This window comes from Lissotriton helveticus, chromosome 1_1 (genome assembly GCF_964261635.1).
Source record: "Lissotriton helveticus chromosome 1_1, aLisHel1.1, whole genome shotgun sequence".
NCBI lineage: Eukaryota > Metazoa > Chordata > Amphibia > Caudata > Salamandridae > Lissotriton > Lissotriton helveticus.
Genome location: NC_136057.1, coordinates 1,806,568,805 through 1,806,584,030, shown reverse-complemented (window position 1 = coordinate 1,806,584,030; position 15,226 = coordinate 1,806,568,805). Strand labels below are relative to the sequence as shown.

The window sequence follows — 15,226 nt, the reverse complement described above, 5'->3', positions numbered from 1 at the left end:
GGATCACAAGAATCTTGGATTATTTTAAATCCATAAAATGTTTGGATGTCAGACATCCCAGATTGATATTATTTTTCTCTAGCATTTCTTTTGAATTATCTTCTGAACAGGAAAAATACAAGGAAAAGTATGTGCTTAATCCTGACATGTAAAGGGAGAAGAATTTCACATGCTTAACCATACAGTACTGCCAATTAAATCAGGATACAGGAGCTAAGCCATTAAGATATTGGAAAAGATAAAGGAACAACAATCCAGGATGTATAGGGAAGAGTGATAAAGCTATGTAAAATAATGAAAATAATGAATAAACTTTTGATCAACAAAGAATCTACTCTCAGAATCACAAAAGGAATACATATTTAAGAAATTATATATATATATAACTGAATCTAAAATTGATGGTTAAGAATAATTCATTCCAAACAACTAGCAACATCATACATCATGCTTGCAGTCAACATACCACTAGAGTTAAAGGAAGTATTCCATATGATGAGCGTATGGGAAATAGACCAATCTGTTGTACTTAGGCCCTGTACGAAACAAAAGCAAACGATGTTCAGATTATGTTTCACGCAAGAGGCTATCACAAGAAAGCTGTTCATACAGCTTAACTGACAGTAGCCACACAACGAGGGAGTAACTATTAAATGATGATATTAAACCAAAAGAATTAGGGACTATCAGACATCCTAAAGTGCATCTTGAGAGACACAGTGGCATGCTTAATAATCCATAGAAGTGGAAATGGGTGAGACAATACGATTAGGAATCTATTCATGAATCATTGTAAGGCTATTCAAAAATACAACACACAAAATTATACAAAAACAAAATGGATAATTATACAGTTACTTATGAGGTTAAATTATATTCCTCAATAGATGGTGGATGCCTGTGAAACTAGTTTCCTTTGGTGTGATAAAACTGATACAAATTTGATTTTGAACTAAACAACCCTTTGTTGTAAAATGTAAACCATAAACATGCTACAATCAAGTTGAGTAGAAATTGTTGAAACTGTGTGAAGAAAAAGGTGGCACACATTTGATGCTAAAGGAACCATCTTTCTACATACATATATACCAGAAAACAGTCCTTCTTCCACAGCAATGGCATTGGGAATATTTTTTCTATGTGAACTATACAGAGAGTTAAAATGAAATGTATACCTGCTGCGCAAGTACCACGTCCTGTACACATCAGGGGCAGAAACAATTGGACTATGATGGCTGCTTAATGCCAGATTATATGTGGTTTATATATATAGATGCGCTTTGGGTTCCTTCTTGTGTGTGGAGAAGATTTCAAGAAATAAAGAATGTTTACCAGGAGAAAGTGACTGTAGGAAGAATTTAACACACTGTGAAACTCTTTGGCTAGAGCACTTAGAATCATTGAGCCTTCAGGGTTTCAGCTTAATACACAATGTTATGTGCTGTATTTGAGAACTACAGAGGGGCTTTTATAGACAAAACATATCGCATGCCCTTTAAACAAATGAAAAACAAGCTATAGATTTGAATAGTTTTTTCAACATGGCTGACATGAAGAAATAGGGGTTCAGAATAAAACTAGAAAATTGTGCTTAGAAATGTGTATGAAAAATTGAGGTATATTATTCCTCAAGCTATAATTTGACAGAGATTGGTGGAAAACTTGAAATATTTATTGACAGGGAAGTTGTGCCTGGACACTGAAAAACACTGGATTTAGGCCTATCAATGTATGTTACAATGCCAAGAATTAATGAACAAGATTATGTATTGAAGCAAGGGGGCATATAAGGAAACCATTTAATATTCAACACGTTTGCAAATATCAGAGGTAAACATTTCAGCTAATATGTGAAGTTTTCAATAAAATAAGCGCAGGCCATTTCCATTGTAATTATTGCACTGGAAAGAGTGTCATAACTACAGACCTATGTTGGTCCTGTGCCTCTCACATCCAGGATCTGTATAATGATGTTTGCGAGGAAACGTTTAAGATTACATGTGTGTCAGTGATATGCATTAGTGATGCATTTATTGAATAATTTGCCACAAATACATGTCTTGTCCATCAAAATATGATCTGTCCCTATAATGGGGCAGCTTGTTTTAGAGGGAAGTTTCCACCACTTACTGTGGATGCAAGACATGTAACTCAAATTTGAGGCACATTACAAATGCACATATATCTTGTGTAGTACAATGCTGGAACAGTTTCTCAGATAAAATACTCATCTGTTTGTGAAAGCCCATGATAGTTTCGACGGTGATCTTTATTGGTTTTCATTTGGTACTATAAGATCTGTCCTTACAGATGGGGAAGCTGAACTATCACCATCTTTGTTGCTGTTAGCAGTGCACCCAGATGAACTGGATAGCAGCAACAAAGTTGTCAATGCCAGCATCTCAGAATAGGGTGACTGAGGTAATGGAGGTATGGAAGGAGACCACACAAGTTTATGATGAAGGCCTACCCGTGTCCTCACAGTTGAAGTATTTTAGTGAGACATGCAATCTAGAAATTATCAACCAAATCCAAAGAAGGCACTTTAGGTTCATGTTTTGCCACCGATCTGGTACATGGAGGCTATCATTTCTTAGCATTGTCTAAAACAAACTCTAGTATATGAGCAATTGTACCAAAAGACATAAGTGAGAAGTAGGTAATTCTTATTCAAGTTCAACTTTTAAGGGCTAAACTATTTAGTGACATTGTGTAAAAGATTTTCAGGTACAGCACACAATGTGATTGTATAGAGGATAGTTAGACATGGCATCCTATGCGCTTTTTCCCCAGTCTCTTTGCCCCCTACCTCCTGTATTTTTTATTGTATGCCGGACTTCCGGTTTGCTGGTATTTGTACTCTGGGTACTTTACCATTGCTGGTCAGTGCTAAAGTGCAAGTTCTCCTTGTATAAATTGTGATTATGATTGGGTATCCATGATTGGCATATTTGATTTACTGATAAGTCCCTAGTAAAGGGAATTGTGTGTCCCTAGGGTCAGTAAATCAAATGCTACTAGTGGGCCTACAGCACTGGTTGTGCCACCCACATGAGTAGCCCTCTAAACCCGTTTAAGACTAGCAACTGCAGTGTCTTCAAATACAGTTTTTAACTGCCATTTCGAACTGACAAGCGCACCCACTTGTTTATCCAGGATTAGAATTTTTGGTAAGTCCCTATTAAAGTGCGCTGCGTGTGCCCAGGGCCTGTAAATCAAATGCTACTAGTGGGCCCGCAGCACTGGTTATGCCACCCACATGATTAACCCTGTAAACCTGTCTCAGGCCTGTCATTGCTGTGTCTGTGAGTGCAGTTTTAAACTGCCATGTTGGCCTGGCAAATGCATCCACTTTTCAGGCCCAAACCTTCCCTTTTTCCGAATGTAAGGCATCCCTAGGGCAGACCCAAGGTAGCCGCATGGACAGGGTGAAGTATATGCGAAAGGTAGGACATGTACTGATGTCTTTTACAAGTCCTGAGAGTGAAATCCTCCTACTTTCATTTTCCACTATGGCAAGGACTATCTCTCCAATAGGTTATCATTGGAGCTTCCTTGTATCATCTTACAAGTTTAACTTTCCATTGGGAAGAGATAGAGGTTTGGGGTTTGGATTCCCTAAATCACATAATTCTGTGAAGATGGTTTTTAAATTGTATGTTTGAAAATGGCACTTTTAGAAAGTGGGTATTGTCTTGCTTTACCATCCTGTGCCTCTGCCTGCCTATGGAATCAACGTCTGGTTTAGACAATCACACAAAAGGAGCTAAGGTGTGCCCTGCATTTCCTGATTGGCAATCACCAGGCTGATGGGTCTTCCTAAACTAGAGTGGTGAAAAGAGTAGTCACTGACACCAGCATAGGGCTGTGTCTGTTCTCTCCCAATGTTGTCTCCACCCCCGAGAAGTGTATCTGGAGCCAGGACAGGGCAAGGCATGATCTGTGCACTACAAAGACTATCCTTTGAAGTATTCCTACTTTAAAGGCTAAAAGAGGTATAAGTATTTGATCTCTAATTCCACATTTTTAGAACACTTTTGGACTGAGATGAGATTCTGCCAAGAAGAAGAATTGGAGAAGCAGTATGAGGGGATCTGCCACTCTGCTTGTTGCTGTATTGTGCTGGCCTGCCCTCTGTCTTGGAGAAGTACAAGGACTCGACTTTACTTTGTATCCTGCTTATTAAGGGTCTCCAGTGGCATGTGTGTGCTTAACTACTGTTGGAAGGCTTAGGGCCATCAAGGACTTCACCTGCAGCCCCTGAACTCCTCTGCTGGGAGTTCTGACATGCCACAAGGTGCCAATTACAATTCGGGGACATTGGAGGTGGCTTTGCAGCATAAGCAAAAAGGAAATCTACACAGCAACCTGCTGTGCCTGTTTATCCCGCCACAAGCTTGCCATGTAGTAAAAAAAAACAATACATCACATGCTGTGGCCGAAGGATCCATGCAGTGCCTGTTGGTGGCTGGGAGAAATAACGCAGTGCCTGTTTCACCTCTGCCGCATCGACCCCAGAGCATCCAGAATTTCCATGCATTGCACGTGTGTGCCAAGTTAACATCGATGCTGAGCATCAGTAAGGAACCAAGGTTGTGTGTCTGGAGAAACGGTGCATCACCTTCTCATGCAGTAAGAAAATTACAAATCACCTCCCAGCACAGTAAGAAACCAACACATCACCTCCTCTCACAGTAAGGAACTGACACATCACCTCCCCAGCATAACAGTAAGAAACCAACGGATCACCTCCTCTGGGAGCAAGGAACTGACGCATAACTTTCCCTGCGTGTAAGGAACCGATGCATCACATTGCTTTCTGAAGCCTCACCTTTCTTGCACCTGTTTTCGTTTTTCGCAGGTACTTTGTACTAAAAGTTAGATTGACTGACCTGTTTTAAACCTTTTAAAAGTAATAACTTGATTTGCGTATGTTGTATTTTTGTTGATTTGATCTTGTTTGGTTTAGATAAAGATTTTTGCAAACTGATGCGGTGTCCATTTGTAGCGTTGTCACTGTGTTTATGCACAAATACTCATTGCATCTGAGATATGCCTGACTGCTAGTGCCAAACTACCAAGGGGGTGAGCAGGGCTTATCTTGGCTGAGTAACTTCTTTACCCTGGCTAGAAGGAAGGGTCCCTAATTGGACAGGGTGCAAGCCACTGCTAGCTAGACACTCCCATTTCTAACAGGCACTCAGAGATTTCTTTGTGTATACTGCTAATGAGCAACAAAGACCATCAATGGCTAACCATGTCTTTTGTTCTACCATTAAAATGGATGTCTTTCCTTGTGGAAAGCTGTCTGAAGAGAACTGGACTCTCTTAAGAGGAGGTTGCTGAATTGAAATTATAACTAGGATTACCTTTGGTATAAAGAAGCCATCAACCTCTGTGTCTCTTGATGTCATGTGAGGTACAGAGAGGGGAGTAATATCACTATATCGCTGAATTTCATGGATGACAGCATTGACATAAGGCATATTTGCCCGGTCATCCATTGTAGGTTTCCCCTCTCTTCCGATCACCTGATCAATTTCCTCTTGGGCTCTTCCTAGACAAAGAAATCAGTAGGTAAATTATGTGTCAGCTTCAATTGATATGCATAAAATGTTGTAAGTGAACAACGTGACTGTAAACAGAGAATACAATTTGAATACAAAACGTGAAATCTAATCTGTTGAGTCATTTGCCCCTGAATAGTTTAAGCTTTAGCTATATTTAAAAAAAGCTTTGCTTTAGCTTATGCTTACTGGAGACTATAATTTTTCTTCCAAGAACCTGACACAATAAGAAAGTGTCGGTGCATGAGCGTGAATTCAGAATTAATACAAATTTGTGTTAAATTAATATGCATGCATTGTTAGTGTGCTGTGTTTCCATAACCAAGCATTTTAAAGTTGACATGGCAAGGTGTCAGATGTATTTTCAATGTCATACACCGCACATTTTAAACACGCTTTATCATTTCTCTGTGAACTCAGAGTTAAAATGTCCTTCATTATTTATTACATTGTGTGTTTAAGGTAATATAAGTGTACCACAAAACTAATATTGGGTCTTAGCCTGATTGCACATAAAATGTGTCTCTTAAATGTTGCACTGTGCACCGCGTTCATGTTTTTGTTCATACAGCGTTTTTCCTCTCTTCATTGAATAGTTAAAATGGGAAAACAGCATTTACAATGCTACACAAATCATGCACTGCCATTACAATGAATAAATCTTTCCAAGTTCTGTATCACGCATATCGATACAACGACATACCTTAGGTTAAGCGGCGATGTACTTTACACTCTAACACTTTCCCTACTGTTGCACAGACTGTAGTTGGAAAAGTAAATTATACCACTCCAAAGTCCAGAGCTCCCCTAAGGCATGTCGCTGTAACGATCTGCATGATAAAGGAATGAATGGTCAAGATGCAGATTTCTCAATGCGGACAGTTCTGATCTGCCTCTAACGCCTGTGTTGCGAAATCTCGCCGAGAGGCAATCTAGCCCTACTGGAAGGTCTTTTCTTAGCAAAAGCAAAATAAACAAATGGTTCCAAGGATCAAGAAGATGTTTGTGGGAGGATCTCCCAATGAGCATATAAATGTTCTCCCACAGACACAGAGAAGTAGACTTATATGATATGCTCTTGTAGAATGTGAAGCAGGTACCAGCTGACTGCAAACATTGATCAGCTTGAGGAATAGCAGCAAGGCCCTGTACCTGCACAGCCAATAAGCACTTCAAGTGAGTCTTTGAAATGTTTGTGTCTCAGATCTAGAGCACTGCATCCTCCTTCTTCATTTTTCTCAAAGTTTTCCAAGCACCAGCTGTCACTTGCAGAGATGGGAAAGATGACCAAGAGGTAGACCCCACACTTGCCGAGCTGTCTCGGGCATAACATGATACTGCAGCAGAAAGCTTCAGTAGGCGCTGTGCCATCTGCTGTCCATGCTCAGGGCCAAGTTGATCCACCTCTTAAGTCTATAGTGTGTCCGAACACCAAACACACAGTGGGCAGGCACACCTTCTGTTAGGTGGACTATTAGAGGTTAGCACCCAGTAGTCCTCAACAAGGCATAATGGAATATTGCACCTCATGTGTGCCCCTTCTGTAGTGTGTGTGCCCTACTGAAACCAAACTTAGCCAAAGAGCATATTTGAGGAAGAGGAGCACAGTGATGTCTTGACCTGGACTGCTGCCTGTATATTGACTGTTTTGTTAACTGTATGACATGGAGTTACTTCCAAGCCATCACCATGAAGTCAATACTTCATGGCAGTCTCCTAAGCAACATCGGTGCTTGAGTCATAGCTGGCGTTGTTTTGAAATAGAACAGAAAGCCAGGAATATTTTACTCCGAAGGATCTGGACTGCTGCTTGTGGGACCATTTTTTAAAAGCCCCAAAAGTTACTGAAAATGAAGCAACAGGGGAAGGCCTTACACAAATGTTGACTTTCCATCATTAATTGTTTATTCCTGTATTTGGGTGGTAAGCTAGTACGAGTGAAGTCAAACCTTAGCTCAGATGTGTAAAAATGATGAACTAATAAAGTAGTACTATCACAAAATGTGCCACATTACACTGCATAGTATCCATCTTCTTGCTGCATAATTTAGTCAACCCTGTCGCATAATTTGGTCATTCCCTGACGCATAATTCAAGTGACCCTGTTAATAAGTGTCATGCACCAACAACCACAGAGAAAGAACTGCCCATAACCCTATTTGCCAATACAACTTTGCAGGTTTGTATTTTTTTGCCACTACTTGGATTTTATTTATTAAAAAAACACAAGCCCCCTCAGGCCCAATACAAGGCTAGGTGCAATGCAATTGACAGAAAAGTCTGGACTGTCTGGAGGACACTACGTCACTGTAAAACCATTTAAAAAGAAAACAATTCTCCCCTTCATTGCATTTGTATTGTGTTTGCTACTGCTCCTCATGGGTAATACAAGCTATATATTAATGGAATTGAACAGAATAGAATTTGTCATTTTCTGCCTGTTTTCTTAGAAAACAGCCCTCAAAGGGGGACCGATTCAGTCCAAGGCAATAGAATATCTACGAGATACGTGGTACTCGTTGGCCCTCATCACATTCTGCAGGGGGGCCCACTGTTTTTATTAAGCCACTGCCTATAAATAGATGCTTTTAAAATGTTCGTGAATACAATAGTTTTGCAAATATTTTAACTATGTAAACAAACTATATTTAAAACTAAATGAAATGATAAGGCAACTGGGGTAAATGCCCCTTGAGTTTGACTGTTAGAAGGCTCATTTGGATAAAGTTAGGGAGGAAATAATTAAGAGAGTCAGATGGTCACAAGTCAATTCAGGTAGACTGTTGGTAAGTTGTGATATAAGCTTTTTGATCAATAATGTTATTTTTTAAGAAGAGAGATAGAGCCCTGATGGGACCTATGATCATTTAGCCCTTTTGTTCCATGAAAGACCAAAAGCAAATATGGCACTTACTTTGAATGTCTGGGTAGAGCATCATGTACAACAGCCCATGGCGTAGAGTTGTGGAAGTGGTCTCTGTGCCTGCTAAAAAGATGTCACTCACTGTCACGAGGAGATTGAGCTCACTGAAACTGCTTTGAGGGTCACCTTTGACCTGGAAGGACATAAATAAAGACAAAGTTTAATCAGTCAAATTTGCTTTATTCGAGATAAAACTCATAAAAGCTTAGGAGATAGTTAAAAAAGAACAGATTTGTTCGATGTTAAAATATATTTACAAACTCCAATACTTATCATTTCATTTTGTTAATACAATTTAAAAAGAACGTTTTTTTACTAAAAATAGTTAGAAAAAAGCATTTTGACAGCAATACTTATAAAATACATCAATAAATCAATCAAGATACACATAATCGCGAGATGATTCCAGCAGGTACCCAAATTACGTAATCTGGGCGTTCCAATTACCTGTGCAAATGGGAGCTAGGGAGCAAAAATTAATCAATCCAAATGTTTTTCACAGTAGAAATTTCTTTCTAATAGATCAAGACCACCCCAGAAATTTAGCAACCGCCACAGAGATGACCGGCAAAGTGTTAGTGCAAATTAATCTAAGAGCCACCTTACTATCCCTTGTGCCTAGCGATTTACACATCTTTCTTAGCCAAACACGTCGAGGGATTGAATAGGCGCTACAGACAAAAAGAAAATGGGAAATATTCTCAATTCCGTTTTTACAAGCCGGACAGACATCAGAATAGGCTTCAGCCCATCTACCTGTTAGTGATCTAATTGGGAGCGAGACGGCTCTAAGCTGGAAATAGAATTTCTTGTCCCCAGGCTTAGTGATAACATCCCAGTAGGGCTCTAAACTGGGCAACACTTTCGCTTCCAAATAGAAACCTTCCATGGAAGAAGGGCCGGCATCATTCCAATTCCAATAAGCTACCATTTCCCAATATTTTTCTTTAAGGGAGACTTTAGATTGAAACTGGGCTAACTCTGGGTTCTCCCACAGTGCCATCATGCCCATCTTCAGCAGGATTTGGCACAATTCCTTTAGCCAGCCTATCTTATGGAATTAATCAATTTTAAGCACATCCATGAAACCCTGAGCGTAGTGCGCAAGTTCAGGGGTAACCCAGATACGGCGCCAATATAAAATGGGTCGTAATCTGGCCATGTCTGATAGGGCTTTCCTGCCTAATTCATAGCGCAATGGTTTCATGGGTGTACTTTTAGGAAGGGCAATAAGATTTTGCAAAAAGTTATTTACAGCAAGTGTTAGTGAGGCTAGGTTATCAAAGCCCCAGATTTCAGCACCATACAGTGCCGAACTAAGGGCTTTCGCCTCATATACTTTTAGTGCTGGCTGTATCGGCTTGGTCAAAGATTTTTTGTGCTAAACAATTATATTACCTGTATTTTTACGAAGTTCAAGAGCCGCCATCTCAATATGCTTCCCCCATTTTACACCCTTTGCTTCATGAATGCAAAGGTAAACAAAGTCCGATACCCTTTCCACCTTTTGTCCATCCATGTAAAAGTTCCCTTTGAAGCTGGAGTGGGTGTTGAATACCATGAGCTTTGTCTTTGTTACATTAACTTCTTTCCCACGATCAGTACAAAAGCCCTCGAAAATCTTCAGAGCTTGCTGCAGGCCGCTAGGGGTTATAGAGATAATGAGCGTATCGTTTTCAAATAATAAAATCGGAGTTTTTACTCCAGCCAAAATCGGGGCATCTACGCTTCCCAACAACATACGCTCTACTACTCCGTTGACATATAATGAGAAGAGCATGGGGGCCATGGCACACCCTTGGCGCACTCCCCGCTCTACTGGAAATTCAGTGGTAACTTGGCCATGCTTCCCCCACTGGATTTTCGCATAGTTTGACTCATGCTATCTCATCACTAGCGTTAGGATTTCCAGCGGCATGCCCATCTCGCTAAACACTTTCCACATCTGGGACAGAGGGACTAAGTCAAAGGCTGTTCGTAGATCAATGAATGCAGCGTAAAGGCTACATTTCCCTAGCTGCAGTAAAGTGAAGCAAAATATCTGATCTGTGGTGCTAGTTAGCTTGCAGAAGCCTGCTTGGAAAGGAGACAGGATGTTTTCCTCATCTACCCAGACCATTATTTTGTCTAGAGTCATGTTTCCTATCACCTTTTGTGCCGTGGCTATTAAGCTAATGGGCCTGCAATTCCCAGGCAGAGTTTTGTCGCCTTTCTTGTACACAGGGATTATTACAGCCCCTTGCCAAGACTTTGTTACTGGGGCTCCTAGCGCCACAGCATTGGCTTACCTATACACTGTGTTAAGTTAGCATGAGCTTATTAAAGTGTTTAAACGCCATTTTTCCTTTTGCTGCTTTTGCACACGACACATAATTGTTATTTTAGCTTTCAACCTAGAAGAGCGTTGTGATTTACATGAGAATAATATGTTATTGCTCTGATATCAGCTTTCTTTGGTAAAATATGTCTGCACAGTGAGTGCTGAAGCTTCCCTTTCTAGACATAACATGAATGCAGCTGCTGCCAAAATCTGGCTTTACGCGCGTTTTATATTGCTTTGCTGAGAGCACACGTAACACACTTGATGGTGATTCACATGCAGAGAGCTGGTGGAAGATGATGTGATCCTCTGCCACTGAGATTTTGAGGTATGGGCCCGCCTTGCTAAAACCCAAAGAGACCTTCATAGATAATAATATACTATGCTAGTTAGGGAGGGTGAGAATTAGGTGTTGCTAACTCCTATTCATTTCAGCATTTTAGCATGCTGTCACCTTTCGCATTTTATGGACTATTAACTATGCTGATAACTTTGCTTGTGATAATATGTTTGCTTGTATTATCTAAGATACTGCGTTTGAGAACCCTGCATTAGTAAATAAATATTTCAAATGTGCACGTGTCCTCTTTTACTTAACGTTCTGGTTTGAAATGATTGCATAACGAAAGAGTGTTCATGTGTTCCACGATACCTGGGGTATTCTAAGTTCATGTTCTGGTCTGTCTAAACATTGGGAAGTTGTTATGACCAATGAGACACTGTAGCTAGCTCGGTAAGGGGATTTTGGGTACTGAGGTGAGTGTTGGGCCACCCTAATTCACTGAGGTTCCGAATCTCTACGCACAGTTCTGTAGGAGAACGGAATTCCCGCTACATGGCGCCCAACGTTGTCAGTCTTATATCATGACACTCGAGTAGTATATCTTTCAATCCTTAACCCCTTCACTGTCGTTTCCGTAAAACGGTGGTGTCGGACAAACCTACCTATTTTTGAAATAGGTCTTTTCAAGCTTGACTCTTTCTAAAAATGGTTTCCTTGAATTACTACCCAGTTGTGCTACAAAGTTTACTTTGTTTTTCTACGTTGCTGTGCGGTCATGGCCCATGGGGCCAGTTGACATTCCGCAGCATAGTCGCGTTAGGGTACGCAATCATTTGCAGACTTGCCTAGTGCCCTTGGAGGGCTTGGCTGTGATATTGGTGGTGAGTGCGGATGCTGCTTACCCATACAAACTGTTCTATTCGTGGGTGACGTTTCCAGCTGTGGACGGGAACTCTGGTTTGTTCCACAATTACACCCCCTCTCCAGTACCAAATGAATATACTCCGTACAGAGCACAGGAAGTTCCTATTGATACTTGGCAGCATCGCGTTTGGTTTGGTGGCGCCCTTCCCCATTCTTTAACCGCTCCGAGGTTAGGTCCTTTATCCATTCCAGGCGCAAATTGGCCTGTTTTGGCTGGATTTGCTCCTCATCCTCCACACAGCAATTGTACCCTGGCGGAATTTCGTAGACTACATGTTGTCTCTATTGCCGTGATCCGAGCCTTAGTGCAATACATAGGTCGTAATCTTCCGGGTGGGCCCCCGGGGGGTGCGGCGCTTCCGGCCGGACAGGACGGATTGAAGCTCAGTCCCATGATGGTCAATGCTGTGATGGGCAAGCATCCCCAGGAGATGAATGATTTTCCTTTCTGGCTTGCCGAGAAATTTGACCAGCTGGAAGCTGTATTTCCTAATTCAACTCCTGGTGACAAGCACAGGATTTTAACAATTAGTTTACCAAAGGATTTGGCTCCTGAACTCGCTGACTGTGTGACCTGGGGTAGAACGTTTGCGGCAGTCTACGCAAGGTGTTACGGCACTCCGTCTATGGCTGTCCTGCCGACGATCATTAAACGTGTTCAAGATGATCACGGACCGGAGGCTACGGTTGGGTATGCGCCAGAGTGGCTCCTTTGATATAGTTTGCGATCTCATTCTTGCTAATGTCAAGGGGGATGCAGTGAACTTTCAAGTGGCCAATGCTTTGGCGGCGATTCCCGATGCCGAGAAACCCCAACAGTTAGCGAGGATTATTGTGCCTGCTTATAAAAAAGTGGGTCGCAATAGCAAAGGTCTGAAGCCTTTTTCTGTCAAAGAGAAAAAGCAACCCCAAGGGCAGAATTCTGAAACAGAAGTTCAGCCCAAGTCCAAAAAACAAAGTTGGCCTAAAAAACAAAAACAGGGTAAGCAACAGCAACAACAGCAGACACAGGAATCTCGTCCTGCGTCTCGGTTACCTGCTCAAACAGAACGTGTTTATGACTTGCGCGAAGATTAAATCACCTGATAGATTTCAGGTTTCTGATCAACGTTCTCCTCCTTCCTTTCAGGAATCATCGGCCTCAGCGTCTGGTGGTGGAAGGGGTCGGGGTGGTCAACAAGGACGTGACCAGCCCCGCCCCGCCCAAAAGACGGTGCAGGAAAGCAGGACGGCTCAACGCCGAAGAGACCGCAGTTTGCCAAACGGAGAGTCGCGGCTTTAACAGCGCATCGATATGCCACAGATAGTGAGAATGCGGCTTCGGAATCTGACTTGGGCTCTGACCTTGCTGGACAGCGTGGGGGAGATTACCATAGTGAGAGAGGCCCTGCGTCCACTACTGAAGGTGACAGCGACTGACATTTATGTTGTGATTGAAACAGCTGCTACAAGAGTTGCTCCCCCTGATAGACTTTATGGAATTGTCCTGTTAATCGAAGGTGACATACAACGAACCATAAAAGGGGTATTATGGGAAAATCTTTCGTTTACATATGACATTTTGCTTTCGGAGGCTTACTGGCCCCCACCTTTTGTTCTCGCAGCACCGCGAGGGGAGGAGGTAATCCTCCCCAGTTTCGCCAACACAGTCTCGAAAGAGCATGCGCTGCATTTTGCAGAAGAGTGGGCTAAGGCTCTAGCACCGGCTCTGTACCTCAACCAATGTGGTTGGGATAAATTGTCCCCATGCCACGAAATTCCTTTACTGTCTCAGCCACAGCCCCAACCTCAATATCCCGTTCGGCGTGAAGCCAAGGCTTCCGTCGCAGCAATCCTTGAACAATTGGAATTTCAGGGTGTAATTGAAACTTGTGTGTCACCGATGAATAACCCTCTTTTTACTGTAACCAAGCCTGACGGTTCATATCGTTTGATTTTGGATTACCGGCATTTAAACTCGCATTGCCGTAACTGTGCTGTACAGAATACTCACGGCTCTGCCCTAGTAAATAGTCTTGTGCGTAAGCGTTTTAAAACCACACTTGACATTTCTAACAGTTTTTATGCCCATCGATTGGATGGTCTTAGTTCCCAATGGACCAGCTTTACTTGCGGCGGTGTCCAAAAACAATTTCGGCATTTGCCTATGGGCTATAGGAATAGTCCTGGGATTTTTACTGCCCGCATAGTCTCTCTTTTGGAGGGATCGACCCAGATGCAAGCTCGTATGTGGATGACATATATCTCACAGACGACGAACTTTGGGAGCATCTGTGTCGAGTAAACAGCATAATTTGTAACTTTGCAGACATGGGTTACAAGTTTAACTTTGCAAAATCGCACATTGCAGAGTACACTGTGTTGTTCCTGGGCTATGAGCTCAACAATGAAGGTAGAGGTTTGGCTCCTCACTTCCTGGAGAAATGCGCACAACTGCGCGCTCCGACAACCCTGAAAAAATTACAGTCTTTACTGGGTTTCTTGAATTTTGGAAGGACATACATTCCGGATTATGCCCAACGTATCAAGCCTTTGTATGCTTTGATACAACCAACTTTTTCCAAATCATGCTGGCTGCCTGAGCACTCCGCCATTTTGCAATCCTTGCAGGCTGATCTGCTCGCTTCTAAATTCTTACTGACTCGTGATAACCACACCAACCTGGTGATAAGAATCATCCCTGGGATGGTGGGTTTCACATACCTTGCTTTTAATGAAGGAGACACAGTCCCTATTGCTTACAAGTCACACTTGTACACTTCGGCAGAAATGCTATTTTCCACTGTCCATTCGGATCAGGGTCCGGCTTTCGCCTCTAAGGCGTATAAGGATGCCATGGTTTCGATGGGGGTCCAAGTCAAGTTTTCGTCTCCCTACAGACCTGAGGGTAACACTGTAGTGGAACAAATGAACCGCAATTGAAAGCAATCTTTGAGAGCACAAGTTATAGGCACTGGCAGAAAATGGCTGGCCCACCTCAATGGCGTGCAGCATGCTCTTAATAATCTCCCTAGAAGGTCTCTGGGTGGGCGGACCCCAAACGAAATGCTCTTTGGTATCAAGATGTTTGTCCCGGACCTTGACGGTCTAGACGGCGTGTCCCGCGCCACACCCTTTGACGTAGATGAACATTTCAATGTTTTACAGGATCTACAAAAGACCAGAGACAGTCTTGCAAAGGAATATTTGACCTCCACGTCGGATGATGC

The 15,226-nt window shown here is 42.1% G+C and overlaps 1 protein-coding gene across 3 annotated transcripts in view; it reads right to left on the bottom strand.

Moving 5' to 3' along the window:
* Positions 1-15,226, bottom strand: part of LOC144753030 (cytochrome P450 2D15-like) — a 298,908-nt gene that overhangs the window by 77,153 nt on the left and 206,529 nt on the right. For all 3 annotated transcript variants that reach the window (XM_078640834.1, XM_078640846.1, XM_078640840.1), the window contains 2 exons: positions 8,482-8,623; positions 5,370-5,557 (listed from right to left, as the gene is read on the bottom strand). In XM_078640834.1, the coding sequence (XP_078496960.1) occupies positions 5,370-5,557; positions 8,482-8,623 (330 nt within the window). The remainder of the gene's footprint in view (positions 1-5,369; positions 5,558-8,481; positions 8,624-15,226) is intronic.